Here is a 25,952-nt window from a genome sequence, read left to right as displayed (position 1 = left end):
TTATATACTCTACATATTATTATATTATAATGCAAACCCAAATTCCCCCCCATATCTCTCTATCCTCACTCCCCATACCAGTACAACTGAATACCCTTACACAAAAACAGAGAAATATCTCATAGAAGTAAATTTGAAAACAAAAACATCTTACATGCAAGAGTTCAAACTACAAGAAATCACTTTTAGAATACTAGGAAACAATGCATCCTTGACATGATCAATGAGGCAAGAACATCACTGTTCACATTACTGGCAAGAATCGATTGAAACAGAACACTTAATTGGAACACTGTCACTATAGTTTCAGATGCTGAAGTTAGTACTATTGAAAGGAGCTTATGTCAGAGTTGTATAGAACAATTATTGTCTTTGATGAAATTAGTTGACAGAATATATAATTCACAAAATTTTCTGTCATTGATGCAGATATTTAACACAGATGTAGAGAATTTGCCTAAAGATCAAAATGAAAGAATGTCAAAGGATTACCTACAGATGACCAAAAGGTTATATGTCCAAGTTTAACTTTGTTTACAGGCATTGATTTAAGTTTGGACTATGAAATCAACAAGTTAAAAGTTGATTCAAGTTTTTATTTGAGTGCTAATATCCCTAGGTTTAAGAAAATAATAGCATGTAGTATTTACTACTTACTAGTAACAAAAAAAATTCATTGCTTCACATATTGATACTTACATGAATCTATATAGTTCGGGAAACAATGCTGTGGCCATGACAGAACACAAAAAAGTACATTTGAAATGGAGCTCTTAAACCCAACTAATCAAAGGTTGTATTATGTTTCTAAAACTGAGCTCTTAAACATGATATATTCAAAAACATGTTAATACACTTTAAACATTCATGTGCATTCAGCACTACAAAAGGATGCTAATACATTTTATCATTTGTGAATTCAATACTATTCTCAAATCGAAACATAAAAGAAACAATAGTTAGTCAATAACTTTATAGAATCAATACCAAACAAAGAGTTCCACAACAAGTAGAATAAGGAATAATAGATTTCTCGTTGGCATGATAACTAATCCAAAAGACCTTAAAAACTAGCCTACCATAGAACCGGTAAGAAAGCCATGAAACCGAGCAAAAAGGTAAAGAGACGGTTGGGCTGGTTCTAGCAGTTAGACCACATTTTCTTTTACTTTTTTAAATAAAAAGGTTATGAAACCTCGTTTTTGGATACATTTTTTTCCGAAAGATAACATGAAAAAGCTGTTGTTTTGGAATGGCCATGATCCGTCTTTTGAAGCTTGAACCAGTGAGCACACTGGTGCAATGGTTGATTTGATTTTTATTACCTTGCTTCTAGTCTTGCATACATAATAAGATCCATACTCCAAGGTAATATTGTGAAAATGGAAATCAGGAAAAATATCTATAACTGTTCATAAGTTTTATCCAAAAACAAATAACATAAATTTGGTTTTTGAAAGTTAATATATGACCCATGCTAAACTCTAAAGACCAACAGCTGAGAATAGTGTGCTATGGAAAGTGAAACAATCAAATACTAGTGATATAGTTCAGGAGAAAGCAAAGAAAAATAATTCAATTCAAAACGTACATTATATAAAAATCTTACCGTACACAATTACTAGGCAATTATGATGCACCGAGTGATAAGAAAATACAAGAAATTTAAGCTGACATCTTCAACAACAAAAAAAATGTAGATGTAACTCCTAAAAATATGAATATTTTACTTACTTTTCATAATTCAAACTTTAGCAGATCAGTTCCAACATACTAGCAAACAAGGCATCCATGACGCAAGATAAATTTCCGCTTTCTGTCACTACAATGAAAACAAGGCGGAGCCACTATCTTTCTAAGTGACGACCTTATAAATACCATTGATTTAACAACATCAGCAACCACTTTACAACAACCCTGCAAATTTATCTCTCTCAGTTGTGTGCAGTTTTCTACAACTTGCATGACTCCATTCTCTGTCTCATTATAGCAATGTCCCAAGTCAAGATGCAGTAACCCAAAGCAACTCGTTGAGATCATGTAGAGTGATTTGTCACAAATTCTAGTATGCGACAAGTTCAACACCACCAGCGTGGAAACTTTAAGGTTCATTATAAGTTGCTTCAGTCTTGAACAGTGGAATCAGTTCAAATGCCTAATCTTACTACTTTTCCTTAAAACTTGACCAATTCCTTCTGTAGATATTCCATAGAAATAGCTCAAATCTAAGAGTTGTAAATTGGGGAAAACGGAAACAAACATATCAATGTCTTCATCCCTCAAGAATGGGTTGTTAGCTAAACGGAGAGACTTCAATTGAGGGTATACATCAAAATCCATCAAGGTATAAGAGTTCTCTACGCTCATTTTCCCAATAGTTGTGTATTCCATTTTGACGTCACTTAGTTTCACACAATTCTTAAGGAGTGCAAACAAGGCTAAATGTGTGAGGCTATCACATTTACTAATGTTTATAGACAACAAATCACTAAGAAACGAAGACAACTCAATGACATGCAAATCATTCATAAACTTGGAATTTTGAAGATCCAAATATTGAATAAATTGACACTTTGACAATAAGTTAAAGATTCCAACATAAGTATCAAAGCATCCTTGGAGGAAGAGTTTCCTAATCGGAAGACCTTTCTCTGCAACAGATGAAAGCAATTCATCTGGGATAAACGAATATGATAAATCAAGACAAGTTAAGCCCATCAAATTCACCAACGACTGAATAAAAATGTTGAGATTTCCAAACGTCATTCTAGTTATGGAGATAGACCTCAAACCGGGTCTCTCACGAATAGCAGAAGCAATGTCATTGTCGGTTAAATTGTAAGTGTTCAACATCAAAATCTCTTGAAGAAATACACAATTTTTACACAAGTGCAAAAGCAACGAGTCATTTGCATAGTGATGACCAGAGAGATTAACCTTGTGGAGCTTAGGAAGCTCCAAAAGCATAGCTTTTGCAGCAAAATTTCCATCTTTTTTAGGGTTACTAAGGTCAAGTTCTTCAAGGGAAGGGAAACAATTCGATATCATAACCATGTTCTTTTTTCGTATAAAATGAAAATTGGAAAATGTGAGAGGTCACAGTTGTAATATATTTGGACAAAACTCGTAACCCCTCTGCGGGAATTCTTGGTTGGTTGGAGAATTTGAGGGATTTGAGTTTCAATGGGAAAGTGGAGATTGGGCAGAGAAAAGAGTTGAGGTCACCGGAGAAGTGCGTGAAATGGAGGGAGGTGAGGTTTGGGAACCTATCAAATAGGCGAGGGAGGAATGGGAGAGGGTTGCATCAGAGATTGTGAAAGAAAATCGAAGAAGGTTAGTGATAGAGAGAAACTGTTTTGAGAAGCAGAGAGAGGTTCAAGGTAGCGGTGGTTGTCGTCGATGAGTAATTTGAATATCGATTCCCAACACTCGACTGGTAATTGTAAATCGGCGATTGTTTCTGTGGGAGAAACCATTTGTTGTTTGTGTGACATTATTACAGCCGTTTTTTTTTTTTTTACAATTATCATTGGCGTTTAAACTATCGGAGTAATCTTCTATTAGCAATGATATGAGATATGCTTATGTTTAAAAAAATCATTTTGGACCCAAGATCACTTGGATTAGATGGTAACAAATCTCTTCCAGTTTAACTAGAGATCATGAGTTTGAATTCAGTGTTGAACATAAGATAATGTTAAATCTATTGAGGGAGAGCTTTGTCATCATTTGCGTTATACTTGCCTCGTGGAATTAATTCTGCAATTTCGGGCAGAGGATACATGATTCACACAAAAAAAAAAATTGGAAAAGGATACTGATTGAGCAGTCTTATTTTGTTGAATTTTCTAACATTGCCCTCCTTGTGTCGTGCTTCATGCTAGTAGGATGGCCACATGCATCTCTTAAATTATCAGTGATTTGTTTATTTCTTTATTAATTTGATGAAACTTGGTTCATCGTAACTTTTCAAAATTCATACCAATGGTATCTGCTCTGCCATTTTCAGCTAACAGATTCAAATTCCACAACAATTGAATTAGGAATAAATAATAATGTATCGTTTAAATATTAGAATAACCATGTATCCTAGATAAGCACATACAGAACTTGATAAGTAGGAAAATGGTAATCAAAGGTTAATCGGGTCAAACAATAGTATTGATTCACATGAATGATAAATAGGATGGATGGAATGTAATTTGTTATAATACATATAGATTTTAGGAAACCTTTAGTAAGTCTTCTCTGGCTTCATGATTAGAACTTTCGTTACAACCTTGCGAGTATAAAGCTTGTATATGTAACAAGAAACTGAGAAGTATTCAGAATGGCTTATCTTTTCTAGACAGATGTTGAGCAAATTAATTATATGCTTTTAAACATTCCTGCAAGAAAACAAAGGGTTTTATTTAAAAACTAACCAACAGAAGAAAAGAAAAACAATTTAACAAAAAATCGAGTTTGATATAGAAAAGTGAAGGTCAAAAACCATACTAAAAGTGAAGGTCAAAGAGGTAAATAATTTCTGCTATTGTCATTTGTGAAGTTATTTTAGCACCAAGGATTCAATTGGGGATTATGGGAGTCATAACATTGATGAAGGTGAAATTATGGAATGCGATTCAAATCCATTTTAAAAGCTTAACTTCTCAATCAATGATGTTATAACAAATTTGTTTATCGTGTATAGACTCCAAAAAAACATGTTATTGCAGTAAAGAAGCTATGGTCAATAAAGGATGGAGAGGCACCAGAGAGATATCTATTTATATAAGAAGTTCAAACCCTTGGATCAATAAGGCATAAAAGTATAGCGAGATTTTTAAAGTGCCTTAAGGATATATAGCTCCCGGTGACTATAGATGCTTTTGAGATTCTAAAACAACAATTTCATTATGGCAAAATCTCAGTTTATCCGAACTTTTGAAGTGTGTCTTACACTTTAGACATTGTTTTACTAAATTTGGTAGTAGTTTCTATAATAGATTTCTGATACCATATTTTGAATCAAGTGATATATGCCAAAACATGTTATCACATATCAGACCAATAATATTTTCTCATGTCTCTAACACAATCGAAGGGATAATAAACAATTCAATTTGCAGAATAAGATTGACACTAAACCATAGCCAATATTCACAATGTGCAAGTCCAATCAAAACAGAAATCAAGTTTGACAGTTAAATTGTTATCTTTCCAAAGCAAACCAACAAAGAAGATCATATCCACATATATCTACAATACATATACCAGTGGTCAATTAATTAATTCTGATCAGCCAATGATGTCCTTGATATCAAATCACAAACTGCTTAAATTATAAAATTTCTTAGGTAAATACTTGGTAATTATTGTCATGCTCAGTTGGATGAACAGTGCAGATTTGTAAATTTATTTTTAAAAGAAAAGGTGATTTCTCAAAGAAGTAAATCTAAACAGAAATCTTACATTAAGAGATCAAACATCAGCAGAGCAGTTTCAGAATACTAGTAAACAAGGCATATATGCCGCTTGAAGAATTCTCTCTCTGTAACACTGAAATGACGAAGACTTGGAACAATTATCTCTCTCAATGATGGTCTTGATAATAGCATTGAGGCAACAAAGCTAGCATGAACTTTACAACAACCCCTCAAATTAATCTCTCTCAGTTGTGTGCAGTTTTCTATCACATAATTCACTCCCCTCTCTGTGACATAACAACTACGCAATAACAGTTGCAAAAGCCCACGACAACTCTGTGAGATCATATAGAGTGTTTCATCATCAACACTTGTACGTGACAAATTCAACACCTCCAAATTGGGAACTTCAAAGTTCATTCCATGAAGTTCTATTTTAGAACAGTTGGCTAAGTTCAAATGCCTAAGTTTACAACATCTCCTTAAAACCTGAAGAATACCTTCTTCAGATACGTATGAGCAATAACTTAAATCAAGCAGCTGCAAATTGGGGAAACAGTCGGCGATGAGGCACATGTCACCGCTACGGAGAGAATCAACTCTGGAACAAGTAAGAGAAGTCAAAGTTGTAAGGTTCAATGGAAAACGAGAGATTTGGCAGAGAAGCTTGTTGAGATCACGATCGTACCACGTGAGATCGAGGGAAGTGAGGTTGGTGAACCTTTGGAAGAGACGGCGGAGGAAAGGGCGTGATCCATTATAGATAGTAAGAGAGAGATTGAGACTGTTGGTAATGGAGAGGAATTGTTTAGAGACCAAAGAGAGAGAATTCAAGTACCTACGATTTTTGAATTTAGATTTGTCGTTGATGACGAATTTGAAGACAGATTCCCAACAGTCATCAGGTAAGTAAAATTTTGCTGCAGCAGCAGCAGCAGCAGCACGTGTTTTGCTTCTTGTTGTTATGGAAGAAGAATTGAGAGAGATTGTTCTCTTCCTCTTCATGTTGAATTGAATTGAATTGCCATTAAGGATTTACGTTAATTTAGAAAACCTAGTTCGTTTGTTAGTGGACTGGACTCTTCCATTGAGGCAATGATCCACGTTTCGCTTAATTTACTTTTGAGTTTTCTATTCACATCCTATATATTTCTGGATACACCTAGTTTTTTTAAAAAGTTTTTTATAATACCAAAATTATCCTCTTATATAAATTTTCTTAAAATCTTGATTTCATTCATTGTCACTCTAAAATTTCACTCTCTTTCACCCACCAACGATCAAACAATCATGATGTTCAATTAATCTCTATGGAAGATTAAAGAGTGAATCAAAACATCTTTCATTCATACTCGATTGCATATAAATAAGTGAATTTTTTCTTCTTTTTTAATAACGCTGGTTTCAATTTTCTTCTTCTTGTTCAACTGCACTGTACAACAGTTTCAGTTTTACATTGTTGAGGTTAACTTAAATTTAGTTTAAGTAGGTTCATGTAAACTTAGTTTACATAATCTACTTAAACTTAGTTTACATAACCTACTTAAACTGAGTTTAAATATGTACAATTAAACTTAGTTTACATGACCTACTTAAATTAAGTTTACATGTACATACTTAAACTGATATTACGTATAATCATTGAACAAGGTTGAACTTTTAGATGTACACTTAAACTCAGTTTACATGAGCTACTTAAACTAAGTTTACATGATCTACTTAAACTGAGTTTAAGTATGTACACTTAAACTTAGTTTACATGACCTACTTAAAATAAGTTTACATGTACATACTTAAACTGAGATTACGTAGAATCATTGAACAAGATTGAACTTTTAGATCTACAATTAAACTCGGTTTACATGACCTACTTAAACTGAGTTTAAGTATGTACAGTTAAACTCAGTTTACATGACCTACTGAAACTAAGTTTACATGACCTACTTAAACTGAAGAGGGATTTTAGGGTGTAACCAAGAAAAAAGAAAGATGCTTTTTGAAAATTAAATTTTATGGAAGAGTAATTTTGTCATTTTAGGATGCAACCAGGATTAAACAGGGTATAATTAGAAAAACTCTTTACTTTTTATTTTATTTTTTTAGGTCAAGTGCACTTAATTTGCTTTATATATAAGATCTTTTGTAATAGTAAATGTATATCTATTTTATATTACATATAAACAAAAAAAATAGGATTTTGGACTAATTTTTTCGTTATTCAAATGATATCTTGAACAACTTTTACTAACAACGATATATTGTTGTTTTCAATTATATACCCTTGAACAGATTTTTCTATAACACTATCTATTGCTAGTTTTATTAAAAAGGATAACAAATTTGTATCACAAATTTGTATGGATGATCAAGATGTAACCCCTTGAATAGGTATGGACAAAAGAATCAGTTAGTGGCGAATGTATGTTTGGAAACTAAGGTCGGAAGTGCAAATAAACTATCCACGCTTATTCTTAAGGGAATAAAGTGTAACATCCCGTATAATGTTTATCACACTACAATATTGATTGTAATCGTGCCTGATAATGTTGTTTACAGAGAGGTAAGGTGGTAGTTTCTGCATAAGTATATAAGCCTAAAAACACACTCATCTCTCATTCTTTTATCATTTTTCTCACTCACCAAGCTGAAATAAAACTCCCTCGTACACTCTTCTTCTCACTCAGCCACTCTCCTCTCCTTAAATCCACCATTTCTCATCCTTAATCCAACCAAACTCAACATGCAAACATTCCCAATTAATCCTTCATAACGACTCATATATATGTATGTGTGTGTGTATATAGTCAGATAAGTTGTGGCTCATAAAAGCTCTAGATTATTAGATAGGTCAACCCTTCAAGGAACCTTCATGACGACAAGAGGAATCTGATCCTAGCCCTCATATAGGGAATTAGCCGGTTAGCAAAGGAATGTGGCTGGGTTACTCCACTCAGATCCATTCTATATATTTATCCATTATCAACTTTCCAAACGTTTATCTAATATCCTTTATAAGTTCATCTGTTATCAAATAGTTTAACCTCGATCAACCAGTTTTTACTAAATTGACACATAATTTAGTTTGAACATTTGATATGATAAAATAACATTTGATAATTTTTAGGTTAGAGTGCACTTTTCGCCTCCTAAGTTTCAAAATGTTACAATTTTGATCCCCTATTAAAAAAAATGAAAAAAATTTCCCTCTGTTTTGGGACATGTGACGTCTTCTCAGCAGCTTTGGAACGTTTTGTAAAATTAAGGGGTCAAAATTACAATATTTTGAAACTTAGGGGTCGAAAAGTGCATTTTAGCCTAATTTTTATATGATGATAAATGATAATGTGACACACAAACATCTCCAATAAGACGAGTACTCATAATCAAATTTAAAATACTTTGAACTGAAGAAATTTAGACAGTGGAACAGAGGAAGAATGCAGATAGTGGAACTGTGGAAGAATGCATATCAAGCATAGGCTAATAATCTGCCACTTGTAAGGTCAACTGAAAATCAGTGTGAAGTACATAAGCTTAAGAAAAAGTTAGGCTTAATTGGACTTTTGGTCCTCTAACTAATTTGTTGTTTTCATTTTGATCCCATAATTCGTAAAATCAACATTTTGGTCCCTCAACTTTTACTCCGTTAGTCAATTTGGTCCCTCAACTTTTACTTCGTTAATTTTTTAATGTCTAAATTTTTTATTTTATTTTAACCATTTGATTGTATGTCCAATGTATTTTACCGTGAACCGTCAACATCTAATTTTTTTTCCACTTTTCATCATTTCTTCTTCCTTGAATCTTCATTAACCTTTTCCAGAATTTAAAAAAAAAAAAAAAAAATCCAGAAACTAATTAAATCCATGAAAATACATAAACATCAACCATCATCAACAATAACAACATCATCGTCACCATTGATTTCTGTCAATAACAACTGAGAAAAAAAACTGTTTACACATCAATTGTTTAGATTTGATTTCAACAGATAGAATCCATCGAAACTCAAAGAAGAAAGCAATGGCATGCAATTCTTTTCAACTTCACCTGCCAAATTAATTGAAGTGAAAGACAAAAATGTACTGCAAAACAGGTTGTACTGCAAAACAGGTTGTAGTGAAATAATAATAACAGTGGAGTGGGGAAGAGATTTGCCTATCCACTAAAATGGATTATTCAAATCCATTTCAAATAAAAAAACCAATCCAAATTCAAATCCATTTCATAAAACCAATCCAGAAATAAAAAACACCACACAACAAAGAAAAAAGGACCGGCGCGGTGGAGTCATTTTCCGGCGCGGAGGTCGCCGGAGAAAATTCATCCAATCAATGTTTTTCTTTGTGGGTTTTGTAGAAAATATGAAGGAGAGTATGTTTATGGTGGTGGTTTGTCACGAAACAATTTGTGGTGGTCTAGATCTAACAATGAAAGTGAGGGTTTGTACACTAAAGAAATGTCTCCGATCCAAAATTAAATTTTAGGATGAGATAGAGAACAAAGAGATGACGAATATTATGTATTTTGTTTGAGAAAAGATGGCCGGAAACACAATGGTAGGTGGCCGGAAAGTTTGGCCGGAAAAGAGGAGAGGGAGTGTATGGTTTTGTAAAGAGGAAGAAAGAAGAGTCATGAGGGGAGTAAATTTTGTAAAGAGAAGAAGAAATTATGAGGTTTTTTTCCTTCTGGATTTTTTATTATCAATGTAGGTGAAAATGATATGAACATGATGAAAAAGATTGAAGAAGATGAAGAAAGGGAGACATAATTAGGTGTTGTTGATTCACCGTAAGATAAAATACACTTACGTAATCTAATGGTCATCCTTTTAAAAATATAATCAAACGGTTTAAATTAAAATAATTAATAGGATCTATGGTGGATCACTTTAAAGGTGATCTACCATAAACATTTGGGGTTAAAGTTAACAGTCAGGTACCTTTTTGACTAACAGAGCAAATGTTGAGGGACCAATATGTTGATTTTACGAATTATGGGACCAAAATGAAAACGACAAATTAGTTAGGGGACCAAAAGTCCAATTAAGCCAAAAAATTATTATAACTTATCTCCATTGGTTATTTTTTTCACTTCATTCAGCAAGAACTTATCTCCATGAATGTGCAAGAGTGTCTTCCCTTCAATCAGAGAAATATCTTATTTTGCTAAAAAAATAAAACAACCTAATTCTCAGAGATACAACGTAAAACAACACATAACACCCAATTGCTTGCATTACACAATAACTTAAAACAAACATCTTGCACTGACGGATGATCAAATGCACAATTTTATTTTATTTTAAATTCTCAGAGAACTAAATCTGAAAACAAAAAACATATTACATCTCAGAGATCAAACATTAGCATAGCAGATCAAACATATTACATCCTTGGTGCAAGAAGAGTTCCCTCTCTCTGCCACTGAAACAATAATGAGTTGGATCAATAATCTTTCTCATTGATGGCCTGAAATACAATTGAGTCAGCAACATTGGCGTGCAATTTTTCGCAACCACTCAAATTGATCTCTCTCAGCTGTGCGCATTTCTCTACCATGTGCTTTACTTCCATCTCTGTGATATCTCACAACAATATATTTGTAACCATTTCAAAACACAATTACAAGTGTTTGAGATCACATAGAGTGCTTATTCATCAACCCTTGTATGTGACAAGTTCAACACCTCTAGTTTGGGAACTTCAAAGTTCATTCATGCAGCTCCTCTCTTAATTAAAATGCTCAGTTCAAATGCCTAATCCTTCAACATCTTCTTAAAACTTGACAAATACCTTCAAGTATGTTATAGAAATAGCTAAAATAAAGCAAGGGCAAATAAGTGAAGATGAAAGTAAACATTTTGATGTTTTCATTTCATCTCTTAACCTTGCATTGCAAGTAACTCCAAAAGACTATAATTGAGAAAATATCATTACACAGTCCAATTTGAAATAACAGGAAAAGGAAAAGACCTCGAAGAAGGTATTGATCGTTGATATAGTGATGACTAGTGAGATTAAACTTCCGGAGTTTGAAAAATTTGATCAGGCAATAAGATCTAATGAATTTTTTTTATTTGTTTGAAGAGGAAGAACAAACGAATTCTACTGCATTCCGTCCCTTCATTATGCATATATCATCTTAAATTTCACCTTTCATGTTTACATGTATGAGTAACATATGAAGAATTTTGTTACATATTTGTAGAAAATAAGGTAAGATGTTTGTTGAAATTTGTTACTGTCATAAGATAAGTTTAAGTTTTTTGTGTGAAATGATAAAACATTTTATTTCTTAAAAAAAATTCCAATTTAAAACAACGGTTAAATATTGTATTCTTAAATGATAGGATCATGGAAGCAAAAATAATGAACATTCTAGTTTATTCTAGAAAGAGTCCTATAAGCATATTCTATTAGTTTGTTTGGTAGTATTGTCGGTTGATGTAGTTGTCTTACCATGTGTATACATCAATATAAGCCTTTTATGTCTTATGACATGAGAGAAAACGTGAAATCCATCTCTAATTCCATTACTAAATTTTGTAACCCGATAACGTAAACCTGATAACAGGTGGCCCAAAGAATCGTGAAAAGGCTCTGATACCATCTTAGAAATCGTGGTTAGGCCTAACACAACCCCACAAAACCGGCTTGTGAGCTGAGGATTGCCCCCACTTATAAACAAATTGTCAGGTCAACTCCTAACCGATGTGGGACTCATAACAAACCCCAAAGTTAGCTATAACATATTAGTGATTTTTTATATGAAATCCATGTATTCAATTATTTTATAATTCGAAAATCATCACTCACAAAGTTGCAAAACCGATTCTACTAATGAGGGATGCAGTAAAGTAAGTTTGAAACAAGACAAAGTATTGAAATACATCCTTGTTGCAATGAGAGTTCCATCTCCTTTTAAACAAAAACAAAGTAGTATCTCATAGAAATAAATTCGAAAACAAAAACATCTTAAATTTAATAGTTCAAACATCAGTGAAGCATTTTTAGAATACTAGTAAACATTACATCCTTGGCGCAATAAAAGTTCCATCTCCTTGTCGCTGAAACGATAATGATCTGGAGTTGTTACATTTTTCAATGATGGCCTTGACAATATCAATGAGACAAGAACATCACTGTTCACAATAATACTACAATTTCTCAAATTGATCTTTTGTAGTTGTGCACAGTTCTCTACCACATGCCTAACTCCCTTCTCTGTGACATCATGACAATTTTCCAGTAATAGTTTCAAAATTCCACGACAATTCTTTGAGATTACAAAGAGTGCGTCATCGTTAACTCTTGTCATTGACAAATTCAACACCTTGAGTTGAGGAACTTCAAAGAGTATCATCATTTTCAAATTAGAACATCCAAATAAGTCCAAATGTGTCATCTTACAACATCTCCTTAAAACATGATCGATACCTTCTTCAGATATGTCATCGCAATCATTCAAAGCAAGATGCTCCAAGTTGGGGAAACAATCCACGATGAGGATCAATGCAGTGTAATGGATTGCATGAATGCTAAAACATGTTAGGGAGGTTAAAGTTGTAATTTTTTGGGAGAAACATTGCAAGCCTTTAGTGGGAATCATGGGTTGGTCAGATAAATCAAGGGATGTGATTTTCAATGGAAAATGAGAGATTTTACGGAGAAGCACGTTGAGGTTACCATTGTAGGAAGAGAGGTCAAGGTCGGTGATGGTGAACCTATGGAAGAGACGACGGAGGAGAGGGGGTGTGTGGTGATTTTCTACAGAGAGGTAACATCGGAGACGGTTGGTGATGGACAAGAATTGTTTGGAAACGAGGGAGACATATTTGTAGGGGTCATCCTCATCGGTTTTGTCTCCGAGCAAACTGAAGACATGTTCCCAACAATCTTCAGGTAAATAAAATTTTGCAGCCATTGATTTACTTCTAGTTATAATGGAAGAAATCGATTGTTGTTGTTGTTATGAAGAATTGAAAAAGTTTGTCCTCTTCCTTTTCATACTGAGGACTTCTTAGGGTGTTCCAATTGGAGTTGAATTGAATCGTATTTCTATGAGATTGAAGTCTGCCACTGCTAAATATTTCTTCTACCAGCGATGGTCTGAAATTGAAGTAAATCTTATTAATATATATTTCAAGTTAATAGGACATGACACTTTTTCTGTATTTTGGATTACATTGGAAAATTGCAATGGTTAAAAGAGACATTTTAGAGAAAAGGTGTAGTGCTTTAGAAATGACGCAATATAACCATTCATGAACAAAATCTTTCAAAGGGTTATTTCCGTTCACCAAATGACATAAGTTTCTCTAGAAATAGAGACATTTTTGAGGCATAAAAAAGACAGGGAAAAGAGTCAGAAATATAGACAGAAATCCATTGGAGTATTTTAACTGTGTTTTGCACATAGCCAATTTAAAAATAAACAGAATATGAACAATGACAGAAACATGGTTAATTTTAATCTTTTAGTGACTGACTGAAACAATATATTATATGATTGCATGTTGTTTTTATATAAAAGTAGTGTATATGGATTTTGATGTGCATGCTTTAGTGATATTATTGTTTTGTACATGTAGTGTTATTAAATTTAAAATTGATGATCACATCTTATATTGAGCATAATGATATGAAAGTATTGTTAATTTCTTTTTTATTTTGGTATTGAAAAATATTTTTGGCATGTTTTGAGTTATTGTAAGGTGGTAAATGTTCATGGAAAAATTAAGAGTGATCGAAAATATTAATGATTTTGGTTCATTGTTTATTTCCTATTGTATTTATTTAGATTAATCATAGAACATTTATAGACATGAAAACATGAATTTAACACATTAAAATTTAAATACATGTATAAGTTTTATGATAACTAAGATCAAAATGTTTGTGATATATTTAAATTTATGTGGAATACGTGACTTGCATGTTTAAATCCATCTTATGAAGTTAAAATTGGTTAGGACATTCTTTTATTACCATGATTTATTTTGTTACGTATGTTTTCATGCATTCAATGTATGATATATCTTGGCCATATATAAAAGAAAACTTAAAGTTCAAACTGAAATGCATGTTAAATATTTTAATAACAAAGGTGTAATGATATAAAAGTTTGTCTATTAGTACATAAGACATAAGACCCAAAATCACAACATAGCAGCAAAATAAACAATATATAAAGATGAGTATTGTAAATCATTTACCTTATTGGGGTTCAAATGAGAATAAGGACTGGATGCAAGGTGGAGAAAGGACTGAACAAGGCTTCGATTGAGATTGAGTTTGAATCTAAACCGAACAAAGCTTTGAGGTGGAAGAGGAGAATGAGTGAACCGATTGAGATTGGAAAAAGGAAAAGTGAACGGATTGAGCAAAGCTTTGAGGGGAACAGTGATTCGGTTTCAGATTGGGTGAGAGCAAATCTTCGATTGAGCAAAGATTTGAGTGGAACAGTGATCGATTTTAGATTGTGTGAGAGGGTTAGTGACGGTGAGAACAAAGCTTTGAGGGGGAAGTGAGAATTAGTTTTAGGGTTTTAAAGTTATGAGAGGGATACTGAAAGTAAGAAAAAAGGAGACAAAATATTTAGGCAAAAAGTTATAACTGAAAGGCGGTTGAAATAAAAAAGGGCAAAAAACCTACCACTGTTGGGCCTACCAGTCGCAGTAACTGTCTCAAATGTCTATTCTGGATAGGGGTCGCAAAGCAAGTGTCTCAAAATGCTTTTTTCCTTGTAGTGTAAAATAATAAATTATAAATCAATTTAAAAATCTTTTTTCCTTATTTTTTATTTCAAGATTTTATTTCCTGTTTTTATTTATATATTAATTTAAAATCCGATATAACAAATAGCGGATAACAAAACGGGTCAATAATGGAAGCCGAAAATGGTTAAAAAAAATTATTATATCAAAAAAGTTAAGCATCCTACACACAAATAAAAGTTACATAACAGAAATTAAAAATGCAAAAATAAAACCTACCTAAACAGAAATTTAAAATGACTTGACGTTAAACTCAAAATTTCAATAGTTCAAACAACTAGTAAAAGCATGATGCATGATTGCATACATGAAAGCCATAAGCAGAAATCAAAAGTGACTTAAAACTAAAGTAATCAGAGATGAGAGAATGAATCAATAACAAATTCTAAGAAAAATCTTTAAAACAGCCATAACACTCCCCGATGATCAAATAGAGTTAATTAAACACTCAAATTAAAGTAGAAAAGAAACAATATTTAGTCAATATCAAACAAAGCATAATTTGATACCAAGCACAAAAAGAAATAGAAAGTTTCTGGTTGGCATGGTATGACGTTAACACAATTACTTATTTTCATCAAAGATGTAGGCATCATTAGAAAGATGATTATTTTACATAAAACATTCAGCACAACGAACAATAAATGGCAAACTATCAATTTATTTTAACACCCTAATGTTGCTGATAGAAATAACTAGGGACATCCACTTTTAAAAACGGAAAACTCTTGCATATACGAAAACAAATAAATAAACCATTAGTCTTAAGTGGAATATATACTCCACATATTATATTATAATGCAAACCCAAATTCCACATATCTCTCAATCCTCACTCCCCATACCACTAAAACTGAATAGCCTTGCACTAATCATCTCTATCTACCACTTGAGCATAATGGCAGCCGATGTGCTAAGCCCGCTTGAGTGTGCATTCACATTTGGGTCCTTACATATTATGACCAGGAAAATATATAAGTTAATTCTTATAAGTTTTGTTCAAAAAAGATAACATATGTTGGTTTTTGAAAGTTGGTAAGACCTATGGAAAACTCATAAAAGTGAGAGCAGAGAAAACTGTGCTACAAAAGTATGCAAAACCAAAAAAAATGCTACTAATGAGGCAAAGTGATGAAAAACAATACAATTTGAAACTGCAAGTAATATCATACTCAACCGCTTGCTTTACTTAGGGAAATATCATGCAAAAATCGATAAGTAAATACACATTTTCAAGTTGACATTTAAAAACAGAGCAATATCTCATAGAAGTAAATTTAAAAACAAAAACATCTTACATTAAAAAGTTCAAACTACAAGAAATCACTTTTAGAATACTAGCAAACAATGCATCCTTGAAGTGATAAGAGCTCCATCTCTCTGTCGCTGAAATGATAACCATATGGAGGTTATAACTTTCTTAACGATGGCCTTGAAAATATCAATGAGGCAAGAACATCACCATTCACTTTAGAACAATATTTCAAATTGATCTCTCTCAGTTGTGTGCATTTTTCTAGCACAAGCTTCACTCCCATCTCTGTGACAATACAACCTTTCAGTATGAGTTGCAAAAGCCCACGACAACACTTTGAGATTACGTAGAGTGTTTCATCATCAACATTTGTAAATGACAAGTTCAACACTTCTAGTTTGGGAACTTCAAAGTTCATTCCGCACAGCTCCTTTCCTAAATAGTTTGTTATGTTTAAATGCCTAATCTCAGAACATATCCTTTTAGCTTAAAACCTAGTTTCTTATAGTTTTCTTAGTTTTATTATCTTGTGTTATGGTGGGTGCTTTTCATATGAACAATCATAATTTTTGCAAATGATGAGAAGAAGTTAGAATCATGCATATCATGTTTAATACCAAGAACTTCTTTCTATGGTGGTGACAAGATCTCATGAAACTTAGAATTTAAAAACAATTAGTTTCCCTCTGCTACCAGAAATTGATCTGAACAATGAATAGTATTTTTGCAAATGATGAGAGGAAGTTAATTTAGTCAATAACCAACCTTGGAGAAATTTAAGTACATAAATAAAAAGCACCCAACATAAAAAGCTTAAAAAATTAAATAGTAGCGAGAATCATCAAACAACATGAGAAACAAAGTTAGATCCAACAAAACCAAAGTTTGCATTTAAATATCTTCCATTGGATTTTGAATTCCTGTCAAAGGCGTCATAAATTTTGATTCAGTTCATAATACAAATTATTAAAAACCTCTAATAACATACAATCACATTATGAACAAGGCTGCAACAACTTAGTTCAGGAATATATTCAAACATCAGCACTAGCAGGAAATAAGTGATGCTTTCGCTTGGCACAATAATAGGAAAAATTTCAATTCAGATCATAGTTTTTGTTATAAAACACTAGATTTTGAGCAGCCCAGAAAAAGAACAAGCACTACAAGAAAATATAGATTTTACTACCATTATTTTACTACAAATTGTGATGCTAGCAAATCTGAATTAAAAATACCACTGAAATACTAGAAAAACACAAATGATTACTTATCGCGTTCTTTTCGATGAGGTTTTTACTCTTCTTTCTATTGTTCTTGCTGCTTCATGCTTAGTATTGATTCTAATAATTAATTATTTGACTGATTAAGGAATTAATGAATCATAACTTTGAAGCCTGGTTAGGAGATGTATCCACATTTAATTGATTGAGTAAAGAATGAATTAAAACTTTGAATTCTGGTCAGGAGATGTGCCCACATTTAGTGCTAGACAATGTCTCTAATAATTAATTATTTGTCTGATTAAGGAAAATGAAATTAATGAATCATGTGTATTTGTTACAGGAAGGTGATCTGCATCTCTCTTGTTTTGGTTTAATGAAGAGCAGTAGGGATGGGAAAAGTTATAGCACAAATAAATTGCACCGTGTATTTAAGAAATGATTCTTTACGTATTCTCTCTTTCATTCTTTGTTTTCTCACACAATAATAAATTGCACCGTCTCTAATTAATATATTCTTTTATTGTTGCAGGAAGGGTCACCCCTGAAAGTGTCATTTAGAGCTTTGGAACTGTTCTTCTTGACCTACTCAGTGGCAAGCACATCCCTAGTCAAGTAAGTTCCTTGAACTCCCCCTTTGCAAACTAGTTGCTAGTTTGCCCTCGCAAAATTGATTCACAGGGTTAAACACATGTAGAATGAAATTTCTAGCTATACATTTTTTGTACTCTATGTTGAATGTCAATAATGAATTTGCAATTGAGTCCCACATTGCCAAAGTTCCTGCATTGTGCAATGTATATATCTGTTTGGGCATCCTCATCCTCTGAGATAGATTTTGAGAATGAGATCCAAACCCATTAACTACATAACATAGATAAAGGAACTGATTTTTACTGGAGATTTTCTTTCTGGTTTAGTATATATTATTACAATAGATCCAATGTTGTACAATTTGCATCATGGTGTAGATCCAGAGATCTTGCACCAATCTCATAGAACCTAGCTCATACTGCCATGTCATGATCATTCAACCATTCTCATACTGTCAACATATCTATGTAAAATGAAAAGAAAAAAGTGGAACACATCATTGTATATCATTCAGGCATTTGCTTTAAAAAAGTAAAAATCGTACAGCAATTGCAACACGGGTGGCAGTGGCTCTGGGAAAGTTCTTGGTGAGGAGGAAAAAGCTGTGGAAAATGATTACTTCAAGGTAACCTGAAAGCATGCTTTAGTTTATTCTTGCTTCATGCTGTTTAGTTTTTTATTTTCGTGATTGCTATCGGTTGATGGTTTTGGTATAATGGAGTGCCTTCAGAGCCTTTTTTTGTGTTTGTATACCATTGCATGTTCCGGATTCTCTTTGTCATTCTAATGGTTAAAAAAGTGCCTATGGAGTATGAACTGAGCTGTATGTATGATCTCTGGTATTATGAATTTTTAATGCAGTCAGAGTGTAAATTTCCAAATCCTTCTAAAACATTTTTAAAATCTTTGTTGAAAATCGATACCGTTGCTTGTGCAAATATTGCAACTAACAATATTTTTCAAAAAGGAAATGTGATGGCCTGTTATTTTAGCATAGACCACTCTGCATCCTCTGCGCATGTTTAGGAGATATTAAAATCATACTTCCTTTTTGATGCAGTTAAAATTTTCACGTGCTTACTACATTTTAAAGTAATGTTTATGAATCTACCTATTTTATGAATCGCAAGCATATCCTATTTTATGTGTGTGATTCAATGGGAATGGGATATGCATTGTTCATTATTTATTCCTTATGCTCACTGTCCCTGTAGGATGCTTCTGTCGAGCTGCTCTTCAGGCTGCAAGTGTGGGATCTCATGCCTCAACTAAGCTTTTTAGCATCGTCTTGTGAAAAAGATGAAATTAGTTAAGGTATAAACTTCTGAATATGTTGGAGAAGGTGATGGTTAATTGTTTTTATGATCAACATGTATAGATAAGTTAATCCAAACAGGCCCTAAGTTGAACTCTCTTCTGTTGGAAGTTTGGTGTCTGGAATGATATTTTTATGACTCTGTCGTAGTGATGGTAGATTCTAAGTTTCTAACGGCATAGCAGGTTTGTTCCATTGGTTCAGATCAAGATTGCCGTGTGGTGCTGTTCAGTGTAGGCTTGCGACCTACCAAGCCTAAAATGTCATCAGATGCTGCATTAAAGTTAGCGGCATATCAGGTGGCTTCATCTTCTCATAAATAGAGTAGATATGTCTCTAATTATCAATGTCTTTTCAATAATATCAAATTTCTGTTACTTCAAAGCTCTGTTGTGAGCTAGTACTTTTGAACAGGTTGAATAAGTATTCACAAAATTCTTAGAATGCTTTTTACTCTTTTTTTCCCTAGTTGAAAATATGCTTAAGACATTAGGGTATTTGTAAGAGTTTAAATTCTGAGCATGATTTACCCTTTCTTCAAATTACAGACGTTTGTACCAATATAATATCTTTTTTATATAATTTTCATTAGGTTGTTCAAATTTGCTTCTAATTCAAAAGACGTTTTTGGAGGAAAAATGAGGATGTGAAGGTTGTGGACTGCAAGAAGACGATCCGAGAAAAAGATTTGAGTTTCAATGAAATAGTCGATAAAGTCATCCATTTTATGCTCCTCATGTTGCTCGTTCGCTTGGTGGGACTACAATGTCTTGGAATTAGTTGGTGATAATAGTATAGAACAAGAGTCTTGAGTTGTATTTTCTTTTTTTATGCAAGAATTCATTGAAATACACATGATATAATGTATTTTCTTCATTATTCAATTGGTATATGCCTAATTCATATTAGAGATTGCATGTGTTAATTGCATAGAAACTAGTGTGTAATTGCTATATATTTATTGGGAGTAACGCCTAAGAATAAACAACTGAGCAACATTTATAATATATGAATAAACCGTAAAAGCTTTGATTTTCATTTGAAATAGCTAGGAACTTGTAGCTAGTGATTTACTATGAAACTTTTGCAACAATATCCAAGCCATTTAGTTGTAAAACTTATACTTTTGACCTACATTTTGCTAGATAATATGCCTGCCAATCCATGCTACGGCCAGTATGACAGCTAAATCACAACTAAAAGGTAGCTAAATGAGTTTTGCTAGAAATTAGCTGCGAGTTAGCTACCATTTGTTTTGTAGCAAATCAGTGATTTTCTTGTAGTGAAGGTTGCACGAACTTAAATCAGAAACATTTTAAGCACCACTACAGGCAAGAAATGAATAACGATAATGATGGCTAAAATGAGAGACCCCAATAACCAAGAATCAAGTCATCACAAGCAAAATAACCCAACAACAACAAAGTCAGAATATAAACAACAACAATACAAAGTAGACCAATTTAATCCGGAGTCATGCACACAAATTAATACTTGTGTCATACACAATAACATATCATGTTTTTTTTTTATATGGTGTACATGAATTCAATTTTTTTATAAGAATAATGCTATATACAGCGAATAAAACTATCGTGACTAAATACCGAAAGAATGTGATTGGCCAACTAAAGCCGCCACCCTCCTAATGTTTCCACAAAATCCAAAATTTAGTGACGTCAGTAGCTTTTCCAATCACACTTTATACATTCGTAGTAAGTGTTTTTGCTGCAAATAGAATTGCTGTTTTTATAATGCAGAGATAATAGAAGAAAAACTTCTTTGTGAAGCACATTGAATTTGGCAGGAGATAACAAAATAGAACTACAAGATTCATCTCTTTTAAAATTGACCAACAAATCCATAAAATGCCTTGTTCATGTATCCCTCTTCTCTAATACAAGATACTCAAAAAAAATCCTAACAACACAATTGCAAAGGGACTACTCTATCATGTGCTAGACACCCAAACTGTCAAACCAAATACAAGAACAAGAGTTCTCAAAAACCGATAGCATAGGGCTCCATATAGAATACAACAGCCTAAACTAATATATCTGCAGATGATGCAAAAACCAATCGGCCAGCAGCACCACCCTTAAATAAAACAGACATAACACATGTGCTTTTATGCAACGTTTAAGACACTACCCAATGACAAGATAGATTTACATGTAATATAACACTCAACCGCTTGCCTTACTTAAGGAAATATCATGCAAAAACCGATGAGTAAATACATATTTGCAAGTTGACATTTAAAAATAGAGCAATATTTCATAGAACTAAATTTCAAAACAAAAACATCTTACATTCAAAAGTTCAAACTACAAGAAAGCACTTTTAGAATACTAGCAAACAATGCATCCTTGACGTGATAAGTGTTCCATCTCTCTATCGCTGAAACGATAACCAAGAGGAATTGTTATTTTTCTCAACGATGGCCTTGAAAATATCAATGAGGCAAGAACATCACCACGTACCTTAGGACCATATTTCAAATTGATCTCTCTTAGTTGTGTGCATTTTTCTAGCGCATGCTTCACTCCCATCTCGGTGACTGCAGCACAACCATCCAGCACGAGTTGCAAAAGCCCACGACAACACTTTGAGATTACACACAGTGTTTCATCATCAACATTGGTATGTGACAAGTTCAACACTTCTAGTTTGGGTGTAATACCCCGCATGTAAAAATTCAGTATAAGTTATTTTATCTTTGGAATTTTTTTAGGGAAGGACAAATGGTAATTGTGCATAAGACTTTTCGGGACTGAAACATATTATTTCAACAGACTATGGGGAATAAAATATTTCGCTTAAAACTTTTACGATATTTTATCGGATATTTTAGTTTGAAGAAGAGTGTAGAAAAGAGCATTTTGGGCATTTCTTACTAAGGAATAAATAAGACAAAACATGAAATTTCTACACTTTTTCTCCATCTTTCTCTCTCTCCAAATTTCAGATTTTTCTTCTCTCTTCCTCTCTAGCTCACGCCCTCTCTTCCTCTCCTCACCCAATCCACCAAAAATCATTAATTCTTCATGAAATCATCATGAAAACTGTTTAAGAGTGTCCCTTGTAGTGATTAGACCAAGAAATAAGCTTCAAAATTAATCCCTCTTCCTTCAAATCAGCCATCTACCCATCCTTCTAGACTTTGGGAAAATTTCATTTGCAAGCAAGAGGGAAAGAGTTCAAGAGAGGAAATTCATGGTGGTGTTTTGTTTGGTTGCTAGGTTCAAGGTTTGGAGTGGAATCTCAAGTAGGAAGCTTATTCTAGTAAGGGTTTATTTTAAACAAGTTGAGAATCCTAAATTTAAGCTTGAATTTGAATTGTTATAGATTGAATTGTTGATTAAGTTAATGGGTATGTGAATTGTGTGAGAAAGTTTGAATTTCTATGATAATTTTCATGTTAGAGTAGCTTGGTTCATGAAATGAGATAATTAGAGAATTGTTGTTGAAGATCATTGTTAATGGTTTGTTGTTGATGTAAGAAAGATGAGTTGGTGATCAAAATGGTGTATTATTGTTAAAGGTGATTGTACTCGAACCTTATGAAAATTGGGTAAAACTTTGTATGGCATATTGGTAGTATATTCGTCATATCTCTTTCTGTGTAATCTGGAATTAAGTAATTGTTGAAGTTTCGGATTCTACACTTATTTCCCTTCAGTTCGGATATAAACTTTGCATGATTCGGATTAAGAATGGACTCAGAAAACGCATTTAAAGTTTGTAAAATTCTGCTGAAATTTACTTACTGGTTTGACGTAGATTTTTCTGAAATAAGCTAAAACGTGAATCTAAGTTGGGTGAATGACTCCAGAACTTAATATGTATGTTCAAAGGGCTGAATAAGTGTTTGTTTTCAAGTTGAAATACAGAAAGTTAAAAGCAGAAAAGATAACCCCAAATCAGCCGTTTTGCAGAAGCGTGATTCAGAAGCTGACAGAAGTTATTTGAGACCTAAATGGTGTAGAGAATTCAGGAAAATGCTAAGGTGAGTTCCTTTAGCTTAGAACCCACCTTTGGGGATCAATTATGATTATGTTAGATTATTGAGATAACATGAATAATTAGACCATTTTTATGATTACTTGCCGATTGTGCGAGCATGACTATCATACCATATGAATGGTACATTTGAAACAGAATAGATATGAGATGGTAGAATGATTATTTCTGAATTAGGTATCCTTATTTGTTTATTCTAAAATCTCATTTATATTAATAAATATGTTTATGCTAGTATAAATGTTGGAGGGGAATTCTATCAACGCAATTGATGTATATAATTATAGTAATGATTTGAAAGAAAATTGAAATGTGGAAAAAAAAATTGAAATGAGTAACATGCTCATAGAAAGAAAGAAAAAAAAATTGAGAAAAACTATGTTTGCAACAACGAAGAGATAATGTAGCCTATGAGGTACGGCTCATAGTAACGAATGTGAAACTCCGTTTGCTACAACGAAGAGATAATGTAGCCTATGAGGTATGGCTCATAGTAACGAATGTGAAAACTCCGTTTGCTACAACGAAGAGATAATTTAGCCTATGAGGTACGGCTCATAGTAACGAATGTGAAACTCTGTTTGCTACGACGAAGAGATAATGTAGCCTATGAGGTACGGCTCATAGTAACGAATGTGAAAACTCCGTTTGCTACAACGAAGAGATAATGTAGCCTATGATGTACGGCTCATAGTAACAAAATGAAATAGTTACCGTTCGCTACAATGAATAGGCAATGTGATATATAGGCACATAATGAAATGTATAACTAAACGATATGAAATTTTAAGTCAAGAGTTATTCGGTTAGTATTTGAAGGAAAAATTCTAAGGACCCTCCAACATGAATACTACATAGCATACACATATTAACATGAAAATTATGTTTAAAATGAATTAGTTACGAAGAAATATTTTATGGGCATTTTGCCAATCACTGGAAAATGAGAAATTTTAGTTACGGAACTCTGGCTTAGTTAGCCCAAACTAGTTGTTATCATAAAAGAATCAGAGACATACTCAGATAAGTATGTCGAAGTATAAGTTATACCAGAATACGATATATTGGATATATGTTTATGTTTATTATTATGATTATGGTAATTATGTTTATGATTAAAGTTATGAGTATGACTATATTTATTATATAATCAAGGTAACATTTCAGACAGCGATTCTAGTTATCCCCGATCACTCAGTTATGTAGGATAAAGACTGTATAAATCTGAAATGGGTTGAGTTTAGAACAGATGGCGATCCTAGGTTCCCTGAGATTGCCTACAACCTAGGATAGGTGGAACTCACTAAGACATCTTGTCTCACCCCAATCCCTTTTATTTATTTCAGATATTCAGGTTACTAGACAACATCATGGTTCGTGATGAAGAAGCAGAAGTCGTTGGAAGTTCACGTCAGTAGTGTTATTTTAGAGGTATAAGACGAGAATTTTCTATATCTTATTCAGAGGAAATCTTTATTATTGTAATTTTAGTGTATCCAATGCCAAATTTAACACACATGCTAGATATCCTAGGTAAATTTCTATTAGGGATGTTACATTGGGAACATCAAAGTTCATTCCGAGCAGCTTCCTTTCTAAACAGCCGGTTAAGAACATGTCCTTAAAACATGGAAAATACCTTCTTCAGATATGTTATGGCAATAACTAAAATTAACCAATTGCAAATTGGGGAAAACGGAAGCAATCGTTTGGATGCTTTCATCTCGTAAACATGGATTAAAAATCAAATGGAGAGACTTTAATTGAGGGCCTACAACAAAGGAATTAGACTTGTCTACACTATTAATTTTAGTGTATTTCAGACTAATGGAGGAGGCAAGGGAGGAAATCCAACAAAATATGTCGTCACAAAAGTAGTGAGCAAGGCGGAGGGAGGTGAGGTTAGGGAATCTTTGGAAGAGTCAACTGAGGCAAAGGCAGGTTGGGTCACAGATAGTTATTGAGAATCGAAGACGGTTGGTGATCGACAGGAACTGCTTTATGACGGCAGAGAAAGACGTTAAGGAGCTGTTGTTGTGTTTGTTGCCGTTGTTGAGGAATCTGACGACACATTCCCAACACTGATCAGATAAATATAAATCTGATTTTGTTTGAGTAGTGATGATTGTTGTCTTTGTTCAGAATTGAGAGCTTCTTGTCCTCTTCGTTTTCATATTGAATACGCGATTTGTTTAGGGTTTACAACTTGGGGGGTTAGGTTTAGGAAGATAAGGGTAACAAATTATGTTTATCATGTTGGATTATTAGTACCATAAAAAAAAAATTGTACCGGCTACACATACGTACTGTTGTGGTATAGATAGATGTGTAAACATAAATTATTTTTTTTATAAAA

At 33.1% G+C, this 25,952-nt stretch overlaps 3 protein-coding genes and 1 long non-coding RNA gene across 5 annotated transcripts; 1 reads left to right on the top strand and 3 right to left on the bottom strand.

Annotated features, from left to right (window-relative positions):
* Window positions 1–2,142: 2,142 nt before the first annotated feature.
* On the bottom strand, window positions 2,143–3,054 carry LOC25491265 (EIN3-binding F-box protein 2). The gene has a single exon (XM_013599147.1). The coding sequence runs from the start codon at window positions 3,052–3,054 to the stop codon at window positions 2,143–2,145; it is 912 nt and encodes a 303-aa protein (XP_013454601.1).
* Window positions 3,055–4,104: 1,050 nt separating this feature from the next.
* Window positions 4,105–6,424, bottom strand: LOC25491264 (F-box/LRR-repeat protein 2). Its single transcript, XM_013599146.3, has 2 exons — window positions 5,455–6,424; window positions 4,105–4,388 (listed from the first exon to the last, which is right to left on the bottom strand). The coding sequence occupies exon 1, from the start codon at window positions 6,411–6,413 to the stop codon at window positions 5,493–5,495; it is 921 nt and encodes a 306-aa protein (XP_013454600.1). The 5' UTR covers window positions 6,414–6,424; the 3' UTR covers window positions 4,105–4,388; window positions 5,455–5,492.
* Window positions 6,425–12,428: 6,004 nt separating this feature from the next.
* On the bottom strand, window positions 12,429–13,334 carry LOC25491262 (F-box/LRR-repeat protein 2). Its single transcript, XM_013599144.1, has one exon. The coding sequence runs from the start codon at window positions 13,332–13,334 to the stop codon at window positions 12,429–12,431; it is 906 nt and encodes a 301-aa protein (XP_013454598.1).
* A 9,190-nt stretch (window positions 13,335–22,524) lies between these two features.
* Window positions 22,525–25,685, top strand: LOC112421198 (uncharacterized). 2 transcript variants are annotated; one of them, XR_003011356.2, is made up of 3 exons: window positions 22,525–22,858; window positions 23,512–23,582; window positions 24,943–25,112. It is a non-coding gene; the product is annotated as an uncharacterized lncRNA (long non-coding RNA). The 2 variants fall into 2 exon arrangements; XR_005645599.1 differs by lacking the exon at window positions 22,525–22,858 and adding an exon at window positions 25,420–25,685 and having other exon boundaries at window positions 22,888–23,582; window positions 24,943–25,027.
* Window positions 25,686–25,952: the final 267 nt, after the last annotated feature.

This window comes from Medicago truncatula, chromosome 4, assembly GCF_003473485.1.
Source record: "Medicago truncatula cultivar Jemalong A17 chromosome 4, MtrunA17r5.0-ANR, whole genome shotgun sequence".
Lineage (NCBI taxonomy): Eukaryota > Viridiplantae > Streptophyta > Magnoliopsida > Fabales > Fabaceae > Medicago > Medicago truncatula.
This window is presented reverse-complemented; position numbering and strand designations above follow the sequence as displayed.

Coding starts and splice junctions, on each gene's coding strand:
- LOC25491265 (XM_013599147.1), bottom strand. CDS start 3,054: ATGGTTATGATATCGAATTGTTTCCCTTCCCTTGAAGAACTTGACCTT.
- LOC25491264 (XM_013599146.3), bottom strand. CDS start 6,413: ATGAAGAGGAAGAGAACAATCTCTCTCAATTCTTCTTCCATAACAACA.
- LOC25491262 (XM_013599144.1), bottom strand. CDS start 13,334: ATGGCTGCAAAATTTTATTTACCTGAAGATTGTTGGGAACATGTCTTC.